A 12,353-nucleotide genomic window follows, 5' to 3' on the forward strand; every position below is an offset into this window, starting at 1 on the left:
ATGGACAGCACTAAAGACGATGATAAACTATTGAAGAGGATTGCATTTCCAGGAGCCGTGTCCCTGGCTAACAGCCCCATGCACCCTCATGGGCTACCCCTGAGAGAGCCCTTTGGGGTTCCCTTCCCCCTGGACCCGTCTTACTGGGAACAAGCCTATAGTGGGCACACAGGTCGCATCCCCTACATCCCATTTCCTGGCTACATGGGCATCTATGACTATTCCTTCGAGCCTGCCTTCATTCGCAAGAGGAACGAGAGGGAGAGGCAGCGGGTGCGCTGCGTGAACGAGGGCTACACGCGCCTGAGGGAGCACCTGCCCAAGGAATTCGCTGACAAGCGCCTCAGCAAAGTGGAGACCCTGAGAGCTGCAATAAGCTACATCAAACACCTGCAGAGCTTGCTGGACTGCCATCCCTTGGGCTCTGCCAGTGAGGAAGCTCTCTGTGGCAAGGAGTGCCCAGGAACTCCCGGTCCAGCTTCTCCACGGGAGTGCAACAGCGATGGAGAGTCCAAAACTTCTTCAGCGTCATCCCCCTACAGTGAATTTGAGGAGACAGGCAGCTAGGTCTCCTCTCTGGACACAGAAGGCTTCCAGTTTGGCTGAAAAACAATTCTAAATCCTGGGGAATTTTCTACAGATGAAAATTAATATCGGGAAAAGGAAAAACAGATAGGGAAGGCAAAAAAAAAGAGGTATTTTCCATCTGTCAAAGGACTTTAAATATTTGCTGTATGAAACTTAAATGTGATTTTTAAACAGATATCTCTCAGGTTGCTTCAGCTGTGTTACTAAGCTTCCTTTGGACTGTTAAACTGGAGCAACATTTGCATTCTACTTTTCATTCAGCTTTTATTCTGTTCTATTTTCTTTCGCCTTTCACTCGAGACAGTAAAACCAGATAAATCCATTTCAGGAAATTCCCCTCCCCTTTCTCCTGCTTTGTCCAGTGGATTTTACTGTCTGTTTTTCCTGACTGCTAACCTGAGATACACTGCACTGCAAATACTTGGACTGGGGAAGGTAAGATTTAGATTAAATATCTTTCCCTAAATATTTCAGAAATCTCACAGAAATAGTTCTATTTATGAAACAACAATTTTTCAAATAAAAACGAGGCTATATTTGGAAATCAATTTCTTTTGAAGCATCTTCTAAAGTGGAAGAAACAGCTCATACACTGGACACTGGCTATTCGGTCATTATTCTAAGGATAATTTTCAGGAAGATAAAGCTGGACACTCATTCCAGTCAATGCTAGGAAGAGGGAAACAGAGTTCTGTGAAACTGCATCTTCAAAAGCAAAGCTTCACTCAAGATACTGAAAAAATGAAAGCCTTTTCCCTACTTTTCTGAAATCTGAGTTCATGGACAAAACAGTCTTGATTGTGTCTTTGGCAGGTCAGAAATTATATGCTTAGAAATATAACCTGTAGTGGTTAGACACTGGTGTGTATGAAAAGGGAAACATTGAATATATCGGTTTACAACTGCATGAAAATGTAGGTATTTCTCCTTTTGTTTAGAATATTGTATTACTTTTTCAAAGGATACAGCTTTTAAAATTAATACCTCAAAAACTATGGAATACCTTTAATTTGGATTGCATCTACTTAAAATGAGAAATTCTCTCCAATTTGTTTTAAAATCTGCCTTTCTCCAAGGCTTAAATCCCACTCTGAATATGAGGTAAACTTTACCCATCAACTTTCAACACACCTTTCAAACTTTTGCTTTTTTGGCCTTGTGTTGATCAAATTGTTTTGCATCTTTTTGTCTTTCCTTCATGTCATGCTGACTGAACAAATATTCATGTATAAGTAAGAACAAATTCTGATCAAATATTTCAAAATGTGTCCATAAATTTCCTTTAAATAAAAAATGTGATTAATCCTGCCTGTGTCGTTTTCACTTTTAATTGATAACAAACAGGACAGCTCTGGTTGTAGGAGTAATAATTTTTCAGGAAAAAATAGAGAAAATGGAAAGGGAGTAAATAGGAACTGCCACCAATTAAACTAAATTTTTTATCTAGATTTTAAAATTTAGATAAGGAGCAGGTTTTTGTTCTGGGTATCTAATAAAAATAATTCTGTATGAAAAGACTCTGCTGCTTTCTAGAAGACTATTCTCAACTTTTAGCTCCTGCGTCCATGGCAGTCACAGGTGTTCTTTACCCTTTAAACAGGAGCCAGCTCCATTTTCTAATGATTATTTTGTTTCTCTGAGGGCTGTTACTTTTGCAGAGGCTGTTTCCCAGACTCAAAAATTGAGGTTTAGTTACCTGGACAGTTCAGATCCAGAGCCAACGCACTAATTTCTGTCTGTGCAGGGTTTGTATTTCTTACCCATCAAGGAAGAGGACAACGAGGTAGAGTTCCAAATGTCTGATTGGGTTCCATTGTTTCTCGGCTTTTCTTGTTTCCTTTGTGTTTCTCAGGCGAGAGATTCAACCTGTCTCTCTCTTTGATTCAATTTTGAGATTTCTGGAACTGTGGTATTGCTGCTGGTAATTCTGTAAGCCTGAACTGCATTTCTCCCTCAAAATAGAGATTAAATCTATGTTATCTATAAGAAACATACACTCCTTCGGAGTACCAGAGGCAAATTCTGTGAAACCTATTTCTTTGGAAAGCAGTCTGAAGATGAAAAACATCTTCATAATATAATGACAAGAAATAGCTGAGTCAAACCAAACCATTAAAAATAAAAATTGCCAGAGTGACCATTACTTCCTGGGCAGGACACTTCAGATAAGGCCACAGATGAATTTTTAGGTCAGATTGCTATCACAGAGGTCTGACCCTGACAGATAAAGATCCAGGAGCCTCAATCCTTGATTCCCAAACCTCAGGGAGATGGTGCACTGTGCCACCTTCTCCATGAGCAGCTGGCTGGAAAAGGGGACTGGGCTGACTCTGCCCCTTTTCATCTCTCATGTGGAATGTTCCTCAGTGTCCCGTCTAATGGAGTGGAAATTATCCCACCCTGGGCCTGTGCTTGGCCATCACTGTTTTAAGCTGTCTAGCTATTATTTTTAGACTATACATCTTTAACAGTTCTGGAGATGTCCTTAAAATACCTCCCAATCCAACCTCAATGCTGAAGATGCAAAAAACAGAATGCCACATGTATTTTACTTTGAGTTAAAAAAAAAAAAATAAATCTGGAGTAAAAGGAAATTCTTTCTGTGGGGAAAATCTGTCTCAGATTGAACACCTCTCTTGAGGAAAGTTGTATGTTTTTATTTCTCACAGTTCCTGTTATTATGCAAACCTTCTGCACAATTTTATCACAAGCAAGTAGAAAACAAGATTTCCTAAATATGGATTGGTATTTTTGTCCAGGTATCAGCAAAGGTTTAAAGTGAATGCTTCATTTCAAAAGCTTTATTAAGTGTTTCTGTCTAGACAAAGGGTTTTTTCAATGCTGCTAAAGTGTATCGTTATCAGACTTTTAAAGCAGACAATGATCCAACTTGTGACCATGAAAACTAAAGTTTTAATAAAAATGTTGACCAAAGTTTTAATAAAAATGTTGACCAGAAGAATTCTCTCCACATGGGACAATTACTGTTTACAAGAAAGGTGAATGCTGCTTTCTGTAGGCAGCCATGCTACAGCTTTATCCAGCCCTTTGCACAATAAAAGCAGACACTTTAATCTTTCTATCAAATCTGGAAAAAAGACATCTGAAGTCTTCCCTCTGCTGCCATTAAATTACAAATCCATTTGCTTCTTGATATTATCAGCATTTTAAAGATGTGTTATCCCGGCCATGGAATTGCTTTTAATCCTCTAATAGCTATTTAGCTGATTTGTTTGTAAAAGCCCATCCACAATCCTTTCATGTTGTATTACCCAGTGTCAATAATATGGCCAAAGAAAACTAGAAGGCACTACAGAAAAGGCATGTTCAGGCAGTAAAGCAATCAGGGCCAACTTATCTCACTGGAATAAATGAGCAGGGAATGTCCACACACACCCATACACACACACACACAGTATCTTTGGGAACATTTGTCTCCAGCATACTTCGGCAGGAGGCAAAACAAGATCCAAAACATTCTGAAGAGAGACTGAAGTGGTACCAACAGGAGAGCCCTGCTGAGGTAAGCTGAGGTAAGGACAATAGTTGAGTAAGGGCTTAGTAAACCTCTCCAAAATAGAGTCTAAGCATGTAGCAAATAGTGTCTTCAGCAGGTGCTTCTCACTAGTAACCCTCAGAACAGAGAGATGGCTACAGGGTAGAAATAAATTTGTTCTAGGCAAATGGGGAGCAGCAAAATGGCAAGACTGCAGCTGCTCACAGATCTTCCATGAGCCTGTCCTGCTACACATCTGGAAGCTCTGAAAACACAAGAGGAACACCATTCTCCATCAACCTGAAGGTGTGCTTGTAAGTAAAAATCCACTATAAATGCTCAGTCATGTATTTCCCACATGATTCTTACACTACACAATTCTTTTCTACCTTATTGTGACTATATCCACTAACAGTGGAAACATTCAAGTTGTGTTTGCTGAAAGAACAAGTTAGAGGAGTGAAGACTGAAAATTTTGGAGACCCCCTCAGCTCACTTCTGAGGCTGGATATAGAGGTGTCAACGACTTGAAATTCCTACATGGTCCATGAGCACTGGTGGCACCAGAGTAGAAAAATGTGCCAATATAGAGTCCTTAGAGAGGGGAAAAGTAACACTGCCCCACGTGATGGTGATGGTGATGGTGATGGTGATGGTGATGGTGATGGTGATGGTGATGGTGATGGTGATGGTGATGGTGATGGTGATGGTGATGGTCAGCCAGGCCACGGGCACCGGGCAGCTGTGAGCAGGTACATATGCTTTGTGTCACCTCTTGCCTGTTCTACTGGGGCTAGTTAGAAAAAAATAAGTATTTTGAAGGTGGTTTTGTTGAGGTTTTTTTAGGAGGGGAAAGCTACACGAATGGTCTGTGGGAAGCTGCAAAATTGAAAATGTGGGGAAGGTAGTGGGCAGTGAAGCCTTGGAGCTTATATAGCACAAAGCCGAGCCAAGCAGCATTTACTGTGCTGCTCACAAAGCAGCTTGCTTGTTCCAGTAATTCTGTTTTGATGTGATGTGGTTCTGGGCATACAGAGCAGATTTTTGTGTTCCAGGGCTGTAAGATGTCAGCACTGAATCCTAACCAATCTTTTCCATCTGCAGTGAGATCACAAAGAGAACAAGCAGTTACAAATAAATGGAATTTCCACATCTTTTCATGTATGCGCTTTACTGCAGCATTTTGCTATGCAAGACTGCTCTCCTGATGTAGCTTTTTAAATTTAAAAAGCATTGAAGAAGTTCCAGGCTCAGCTGCAGACAGCTTATCCCAAGGGATCCCTCATGCAGAGGTGATGTGTGCATCCCCACACCCAGAGGCATTAAAGCACACTGGGGCTTCACCAATGAAAGTGATAATATACCGTGTAATGCATAAATGAAATAAGCCAGAGGTACAAACACAGGAGTGTGTGTTGTGGTGTTTGTGCATGGGAAAAGGAGGAAGCATGGAAGAGGGGAGGGAGACAAGAAAGGTGTTTTGAGGTGCAGCACACTGATGGATACCATATCACCTGCATGGCTGAAACAAGGGAAACAGGAACAAATCAGAAATGACATCTTTGGGGAGGATTAATTCTGGGGAAAAAAAACCCCAAAACTTATATTTTCCTGCAACTCAGACACATCACATTTATTTACCTACCATCACTTCTTGTTCATCATTGCAAAATAGCTCAAAGTGTATTTTTAATCAAAGTGTTGAGCAGTTGTGAGCAGGCTGTGCTCCACCTGGGGAGTGAGGGGAAGATTACAGTGCTCAACCCACCTGCTGTCAGGAGCCAAGTGATAAACCCAGATTACTTCAGTCCTGGGCTTTGTTGCTTCAACAACAGCGTGGCCCACCTCTTGCCTCTGTGCTGGGGACAGCAATAGATCCTGCCCCACTGGAAAACATCACCAGACTGCCCCTATAATGCTTTACCAGGAGCTGGTTGCATGGATTTCATGTCCCCTGTGTGAGTGGAAGCACCCAGGGCCCCTGTGCTTGTAGAGAAACCCGTCCTTTTGTTACCCAGCTTCTCTTCTCCCTTCCTTTATATTAGCTACAGCGAGGGTGGCAGGGACAAATAAATCCCTCTACCAGACTGTCATGACAACAATGCCACTGGCATCCCCCTTGCTATGAGCATTCCACTGCTGTCTAATGCAGAGCACTGCTGAAGCCATGAAAAGCCATGAAAAGCCATGAAAAGCCATGAAAAGCCATGAAAAGCCCTGCCCTGTCCCACTCTTGCCTCCCTCATTCCCCCAACCCTGGCGGTCTGCTCCCAACACACCTGGGTAATGCTGCAGCCCTGGTTCTCAGGGGCAATGCACCATTGCAAGTGGTGGTGCAGATCCCAAGGGCCCTGCTAGGACAGATCAAAGCTGTCAGCATGACAGGCAGTACAAATGCAGGGAATTTGCCTCTGTTTATGTGCAGTGTGCTCCATAGCTTTGCATTTTGCAGCTCAATGAAAGCTTTAAAATTTCCATTTACATTAACAAGCCTGTAAAGCAAAAGGTTATTAAGTGGTGTTTATATTATCCTGTCTGAGAAGCTCATTCAGTTACAAGCTGGTTTGATTTTTACTAAAAGCAAGTTTCATGGGGATGCTGAGTTGGAGCTGCATGTGTTGAGGGAGCTTGCTTTGAAAAGACAAAACAGCAGCAATGCCACCACCACGAAATAGCTAAATTGCTCTGTAGTATGAGTGGTCAGCACCTTCAGAGGTGAATTAAAGTAGTTGGCTCTGTGATTGAAAAACATGTTGCATTTAAACATTTTTAAATTTACCTTTGACAAAACTCTTTGAGCATTGGTTAGTTTTTGCAGACTTTGCTGGAATTGCACTGAGGTCACTGTCTTAAGGAGCACATTTACAGTCTCAGGGTTATTTTTTTCCCCAAGAATGAAGTCTAGTGGGGTCTCTGGCCAGACCTTCAATGGCTGAAGCAGGGGGTAAGAAGGGCACCTCTGAGAAAACCACTTTTCTAGTGGGTTTCCCACGTGGTTCTTGACTGCAAGAGATAAAGTAAGAGTGTAGCAATGAAGCCTGGCATGAAGGTGTAGGCACAGACACCTGTGGGGCAAACACCACAGAGCACCGACGCTAGCAGGGATCAGGATCCAGAGAGCAGGGGCTTGGAGCGTGGGGCAGGTGTCAGCTGGCATAACCTGTGACTCAGGGGTGACAATGGCAACAGCAACCCTGTCCAGGAATCATCAGGATGATGTGTTTTATTTTATACCTGAAGTTCAGTTTTACAGATAAGAAAAATTTTATTCTGTCAATGCATAAACAAGGCCGTTTTCAGTTTGGAAGAATATAATTGGATATAATGTAAAAAATAATTTGTATTGAGCCATGCCCACAAAACAGAGGCAGTTTGGGGTTAATTTTTGTTTTCTGCAATCATTCCCTTTTTTCAGCTAGAGCTAACTTTTAATACTGAGAGCAAATTTCAAAAGTGTATGCTCAAATATTGACAGTGACTTCACTGTAACAACTAGGAATCCTAGAATCTAGGATCTAGATCTGAAGGCTTAAGGCTTCCACACCATGAAATGTATGAATGGAAATTCATTAGACTTACTTAAAATTTACTTAGAGAGGTTTAAGAAATGGCAGTTTTGTAGGGCAGAGTGAAAAAAGTTCAAAAGGTTTGAAGAACTGTTGAGATTTCAACCAAAGATCACGTGCTAATTTTTATTGAGTCTCATTGGGATGGAGCTCTTTGGAGAATAGGTTTTATAGTGAAATTTCCAGTGCCTCTTCATTTCAGCCAGGTTTTAGAGAAAAATTTTACAACACAAATGCTCCAAAGGGTGTATAAACCAGGCTCCCAGATAGAACTAAGAATATATTCCACCTGGTACATTAATGATGTAAGACAACACTTACATGGTTAAATTATATCCCTCTTCTTTCCTGATTTTTTTTATCCTAGATTCAGTGGGACAACTTACCTCCTCATGAAAGATCTGGCAGCTCCCTCGGTGTCCTGAACCCTATCCAACTGATAATTATACTTGTTTGAAATTGGGGAGCTGAGAAGTAGCCTCCAGCCACTCAACAAACTCTCCTCCAGTGCTCTGAGGAGGTGGTGCCGACACTTCCCTTCTCCTTGTCTGCCTCCTGCTGAAACACATTTGCAGAATCTCCTGAAGGCTCTGAGGCTTTTCCAGAGATCTGGTGGAACCAGACCTGGTATCTCATGGATTATCATCACATGCAAAGACAAAGAAACACCCCCATAGGCATAGTTAATGCAGACAAACCTTAATGGTTTTTTTTTCCTTCCCTCTCCAGTTGCAAATGTATAATTAATCTCAGTTCAAATTAACATGTTTGATCTATTTCCTTTAGGCTTCAGATGTCTTTGAAGGAAGGGGAAGACCCTGTGATTTGCTCTGGAGTGCCTGGGATAGGCTCAGTGCTCACATGGACAGAGCCCCATGGCCAGTGCTGGTCAGGCACGGAGAGCTCCCAGCTTGCAGCCCCGGGGCAGCAGGGCAGTGGCTGAGGCGCTTTCCCAAGCTGGGCTGCAGGAGCCCCTTCACCCCAAATAACCATTTCCCAGGGCTCCTGTGAGCAGTGAGGACACCCACAGCCCGGTGATGGGAACCTTCTGCAGAGCCAGAGCAGGAGCTGACCCTCCTGTGAACAGACCCTCTGAGCCCTCGCTCCCACAGCCTAACAGAAATGAAAGGTGCAGGGATGAAGGACGTATCCACTTCAAACAGGGAAATTTCCATTTGAAGTGCTTGAGTCAAATCCTCCCCAGCAGCACTTTGTTCCCCTCACTAGTGTGTATCAATTTCTTCTGACAACAGTTTCATGGCTTCGGGATAAAAAAGCCCAATTCCATTGGTATTATATTTTACAACTACAGACAGACCACGGAGATTAAAATTCTTTGTCTGAGTCACCAAAGATGGGGAAAGGGGGAGATGGGTCCACCAGGCACTGTGAAAGGTGTGTTGAACACAAACCAACGTGAATCCAGCCTTTCATCCCTGGTGGTGCCATGGAGGCTGGGGAGGATGGCTGATGCAGGAGGCAGAGCTGAGGGGACACTGTCATGAGGGGCCCTGTGTGCTGGGGAGATGGACTCTGGCACTCACTCAGGGCTGGGGGTTTGGGGCTCTTCACTTCTTATGGCACAACACTAAAGGCTTGTTCCCATGGCAAACATGAGTAGCTGAAGAACAAAATAATTTCCAGTTGATCCATCAGAATTCTGTTTAGTTTTGTTTTGCCACTGGAACCAAAGGCCTCCCTTAATTGTTTTCTTCCCTGATGTACAGTATTTTGGTTTGATCTTCAGATTTTCAAAGTTCTTCAGGGAGGACTGTTCAATGTGAAGTCAAGTGAAATGAAACCCCACATACTGACATGCACTGCGGAATGTTTCCTGTCTGAAAGCATCACTCTAACACCGTCCCTTTCCTCGGTCCACCCTGAGAGAGCAGGGTGCTCTCTCAGCTTCTGTCCCTTAGCACCCAAAGATGTGAAAGCAAGGCGGCGTGTTCAGCACTCCACACGGGCACAGAGGAATTTAGGCCCTCTCTAACACTGAACTCTAGATGAGGGTCTGGCTCAGAGGCTCTGTATTCTAACCAGAGGACTGGTTACTCTAAATTTTGCCGTGACTACTTGAAACTGAACAGTTTACATTCTCTACTTCCAGTTTAGACTGTGACAGGAATGAACCCATCCCTGTAGCAGCACTGAAGCCTCAGGAGAAGACAAGACAGCATGCACTGAGCATGGCACAGCTCAGGCCATGCTCCACAGAGAGGTACCACTATGACCAGCAGCACTCGTAGGAGCAGAAGGATCTGGTCCCTGAACCACAGATTTGTATTTAAATAGGAAAGACCAATAAAAAGTGAGATTAAAGGAAGTATTTTTTATTCCTATTTTCAAATAGGGCACCAAGGCATAGGAAGATGAAGTGACTTAATACGGGCTGGAAAAGTCCATGATGGACTTGAATGTCTGAGCCTTAAGCTTAACTTTTCTTTCCCTGACCAGTCTGGGATGGAGGATTCATTTTCTGCCAGAGAAGCAGGGGGAAAGGAGACAGAAATGGTGCTCTTGGTTGCTATCGGTAATCATCAAATTGTTGGAATTTCTGCCTGAGAGACAAGGAAAGGAATATTGCCACAAGCAGGGCTTTGTGTTTCTCTAGCAAGATAAAACTTCTGCCTCATCCAGTGACCATTAATGGAAGAGCTCATGGGGTCTGGCAGAAAAAGCAGCCAGCAGTCTACACATCTCCTGAACTTCCTAATGGGATTTTTGAAGACCAGGTCACCCCAGAGCCCTGGGATTGAGGTGGGGGACAGGAGCAGTGCTTAGCTCCTGGCACACCATGCCTGTGAGCAGGGTTCTCTCTCCATGCTCACCCCTCTGAGGCCTGACAGCTGCTCTGTGGGCACTGCAGCCCCCCTGGGATCCCTTCCCTGGGGAGGGATTCTGTGCCATGGAGGTGCCCACTGGGGCTGCTGGGGTAGGAGAGCACCCAGCTCTGCCTGCACCCACAGGCACCCTCCTGCCAGCATAGCCCCATGTCTTGGGCTGGACAAAGAGGGCTCCCTGGATGGAGAGTTTTCTCCTCCTCTGCAGGGCTCAGTTCTTCCACCGTGAAAGGGCTCCAGCCCTGCAGACATGCACAACTTATGTCAGGAAGGTGGACAAAGTCCTTTCTGGGCTAGATTCAAAATACAGAGATATTCAAAGTGCTCAAAATGGAGGAGAAAGTGCTTGTCATGGCCCGTTGTGAATCTGCCTGACAAAAACACTCCTATGAAAGGTGGAGAAAATCCCTTTACCAACAGCTACAGTAAAAATACCTTCGAGGGAAAGAATAATTTACAGTGATACCTTTTTAGTCCTCATCCAAGAAGTGGTTAAACATTTGGCAGGGAAACAGTGGAGGAACTCATCAGCCTACCTATGATTTTAAAGGTTGGTAACTTGTCTGTGAATGACACAAATTTGAAGCAGCACAATAGCAAGCGTTAGTCAAAAATAAAACTGGGGTTTTGGTTTGGGGTTTTTTTTTATTAAAAGCACAAACAGGCTACAATTCTTAAGAGCTCAGAGAAGGGTAACCAGGTGATTTGTTGCAATAGGCTCCAATACAAGGCTGATTCAAACACCTCAGCATATGAGGGCAGCTCAGCCCCTGCATGTCTTTTACTAAGCTAGTAAATATTAAGTGCTGGCAGATAATTCCATTTCCCTTTCCTGGTCATAATCTCTGCAATTAAGCCTAGTGATTATTTTGGTTTCTGAATTACTATATATAACATGACCCAAAGCAGTCTCCTGGGGTTTGGGAACAAGGGTGTAGCAAGACAGGGGTGTGCTCAGCACTATAAAAGCCAGCAGCAGCAGCTCAGGCTGGGGATGGTTGGTGCCTGAGGAGACCTGCTGCACATTTGCCATGGGACACCAGAGGAATTTCTCTACCCTCTGCTCTTCCACCTCAGATTGCTCAGCTCACCCTCCTGCTACATATTGCAAACAATAATCTCACCAGAAACTACATCATTATTGGAGTTTGTGAGTGCCAAGAGGTTATTATCCTCTTCTTCCTCCCATGGTGTAGGGTACAAAGCATCTGTACCCAGTACTTTGCTGGCTGGGGAGCGCAGAGCTCCTGCTTTTCCACTGTACACCTCCCACTGCCACCTTTCCAGACAGAAAACCAACAGCGTTGGTGATCAAAACCATTCAGGCTAAGACAGGGCTCAAGAGAGCAAAGCAAATGCTGGGCCTGCTGCTCCATTGAAGCTTTCCTGCAAGCAGGGAGCGTGCTGGCACACGTCGCAGGATGGATATTGCTCTGTCTGATCGCTTTGAAGGCTGGGGCGGTGGAGGGAGAGGAGAAGAGGCCAGTTAAGTGTGTTTATGTTTGAGAGGAACAAAGGAGAGCAGAGGACAGAGTGGGGGTGCCTGTGCCAGAGATGTGTCAGAGATCGCTTGTTCCTCCTGGGCCAGAACACCAGCCTGGGACCACCAGCGTAGGAAGAAGTGGTGTGTGCAGAGCTGTGTTTAAAGCAAGGAGAGGAGAGCCAAAGCAGAGGGAAGAGAAATCCCAAGAGTCTTAGGATGGTGACAAATGTGACATCAGGTGATAAACATCAGACACCAGGCTCCCAACCCATGAGGTGTGCAGTACGGTGCAAATATACCACAGCAGCTTACCTTGCTGGGGTCTGGTTTCCCTTGGGAGAGGCTGAGTTAGGGGAGTTAGGCACCTGGAGAACACA

The 12,353-nt window shown here is 44.1% G+C and overlaps 1 protein-coding gene across 1 annotated transcript; it reads left to right on the forward strand.

Moving 5' to 3' along the window:
* On the forward strand, positions 1-567 carry LOC131573591 (achaete-scute homolog 4-like). Its single transcript, XM_058827686.1, has one exon. It carries the CDS (start codon positions 1-3, stop codon positions 565-567), a length of 567 nt encoding a protein of 188 aa, XP_058683669.1.
* The last annotated feature ends 11,786 nt before the right edge of the window (positions 568-12,353 follow it).

Source organism: Poecile atricapillus, chromosome Z (genome assembly GCF_030490865.1).
Source record: "Poecile atricapillus isolate bPoeAtr1 chromosome Z, bPoeAtr1.hap1, whole genome shotgun sequence".
NCBI classification, from domain to species: Eukaryota; Metazoa; Chordata; class Aves; order Passeriformes; family Paridae; genus Poecile; species Poecile atricapillus.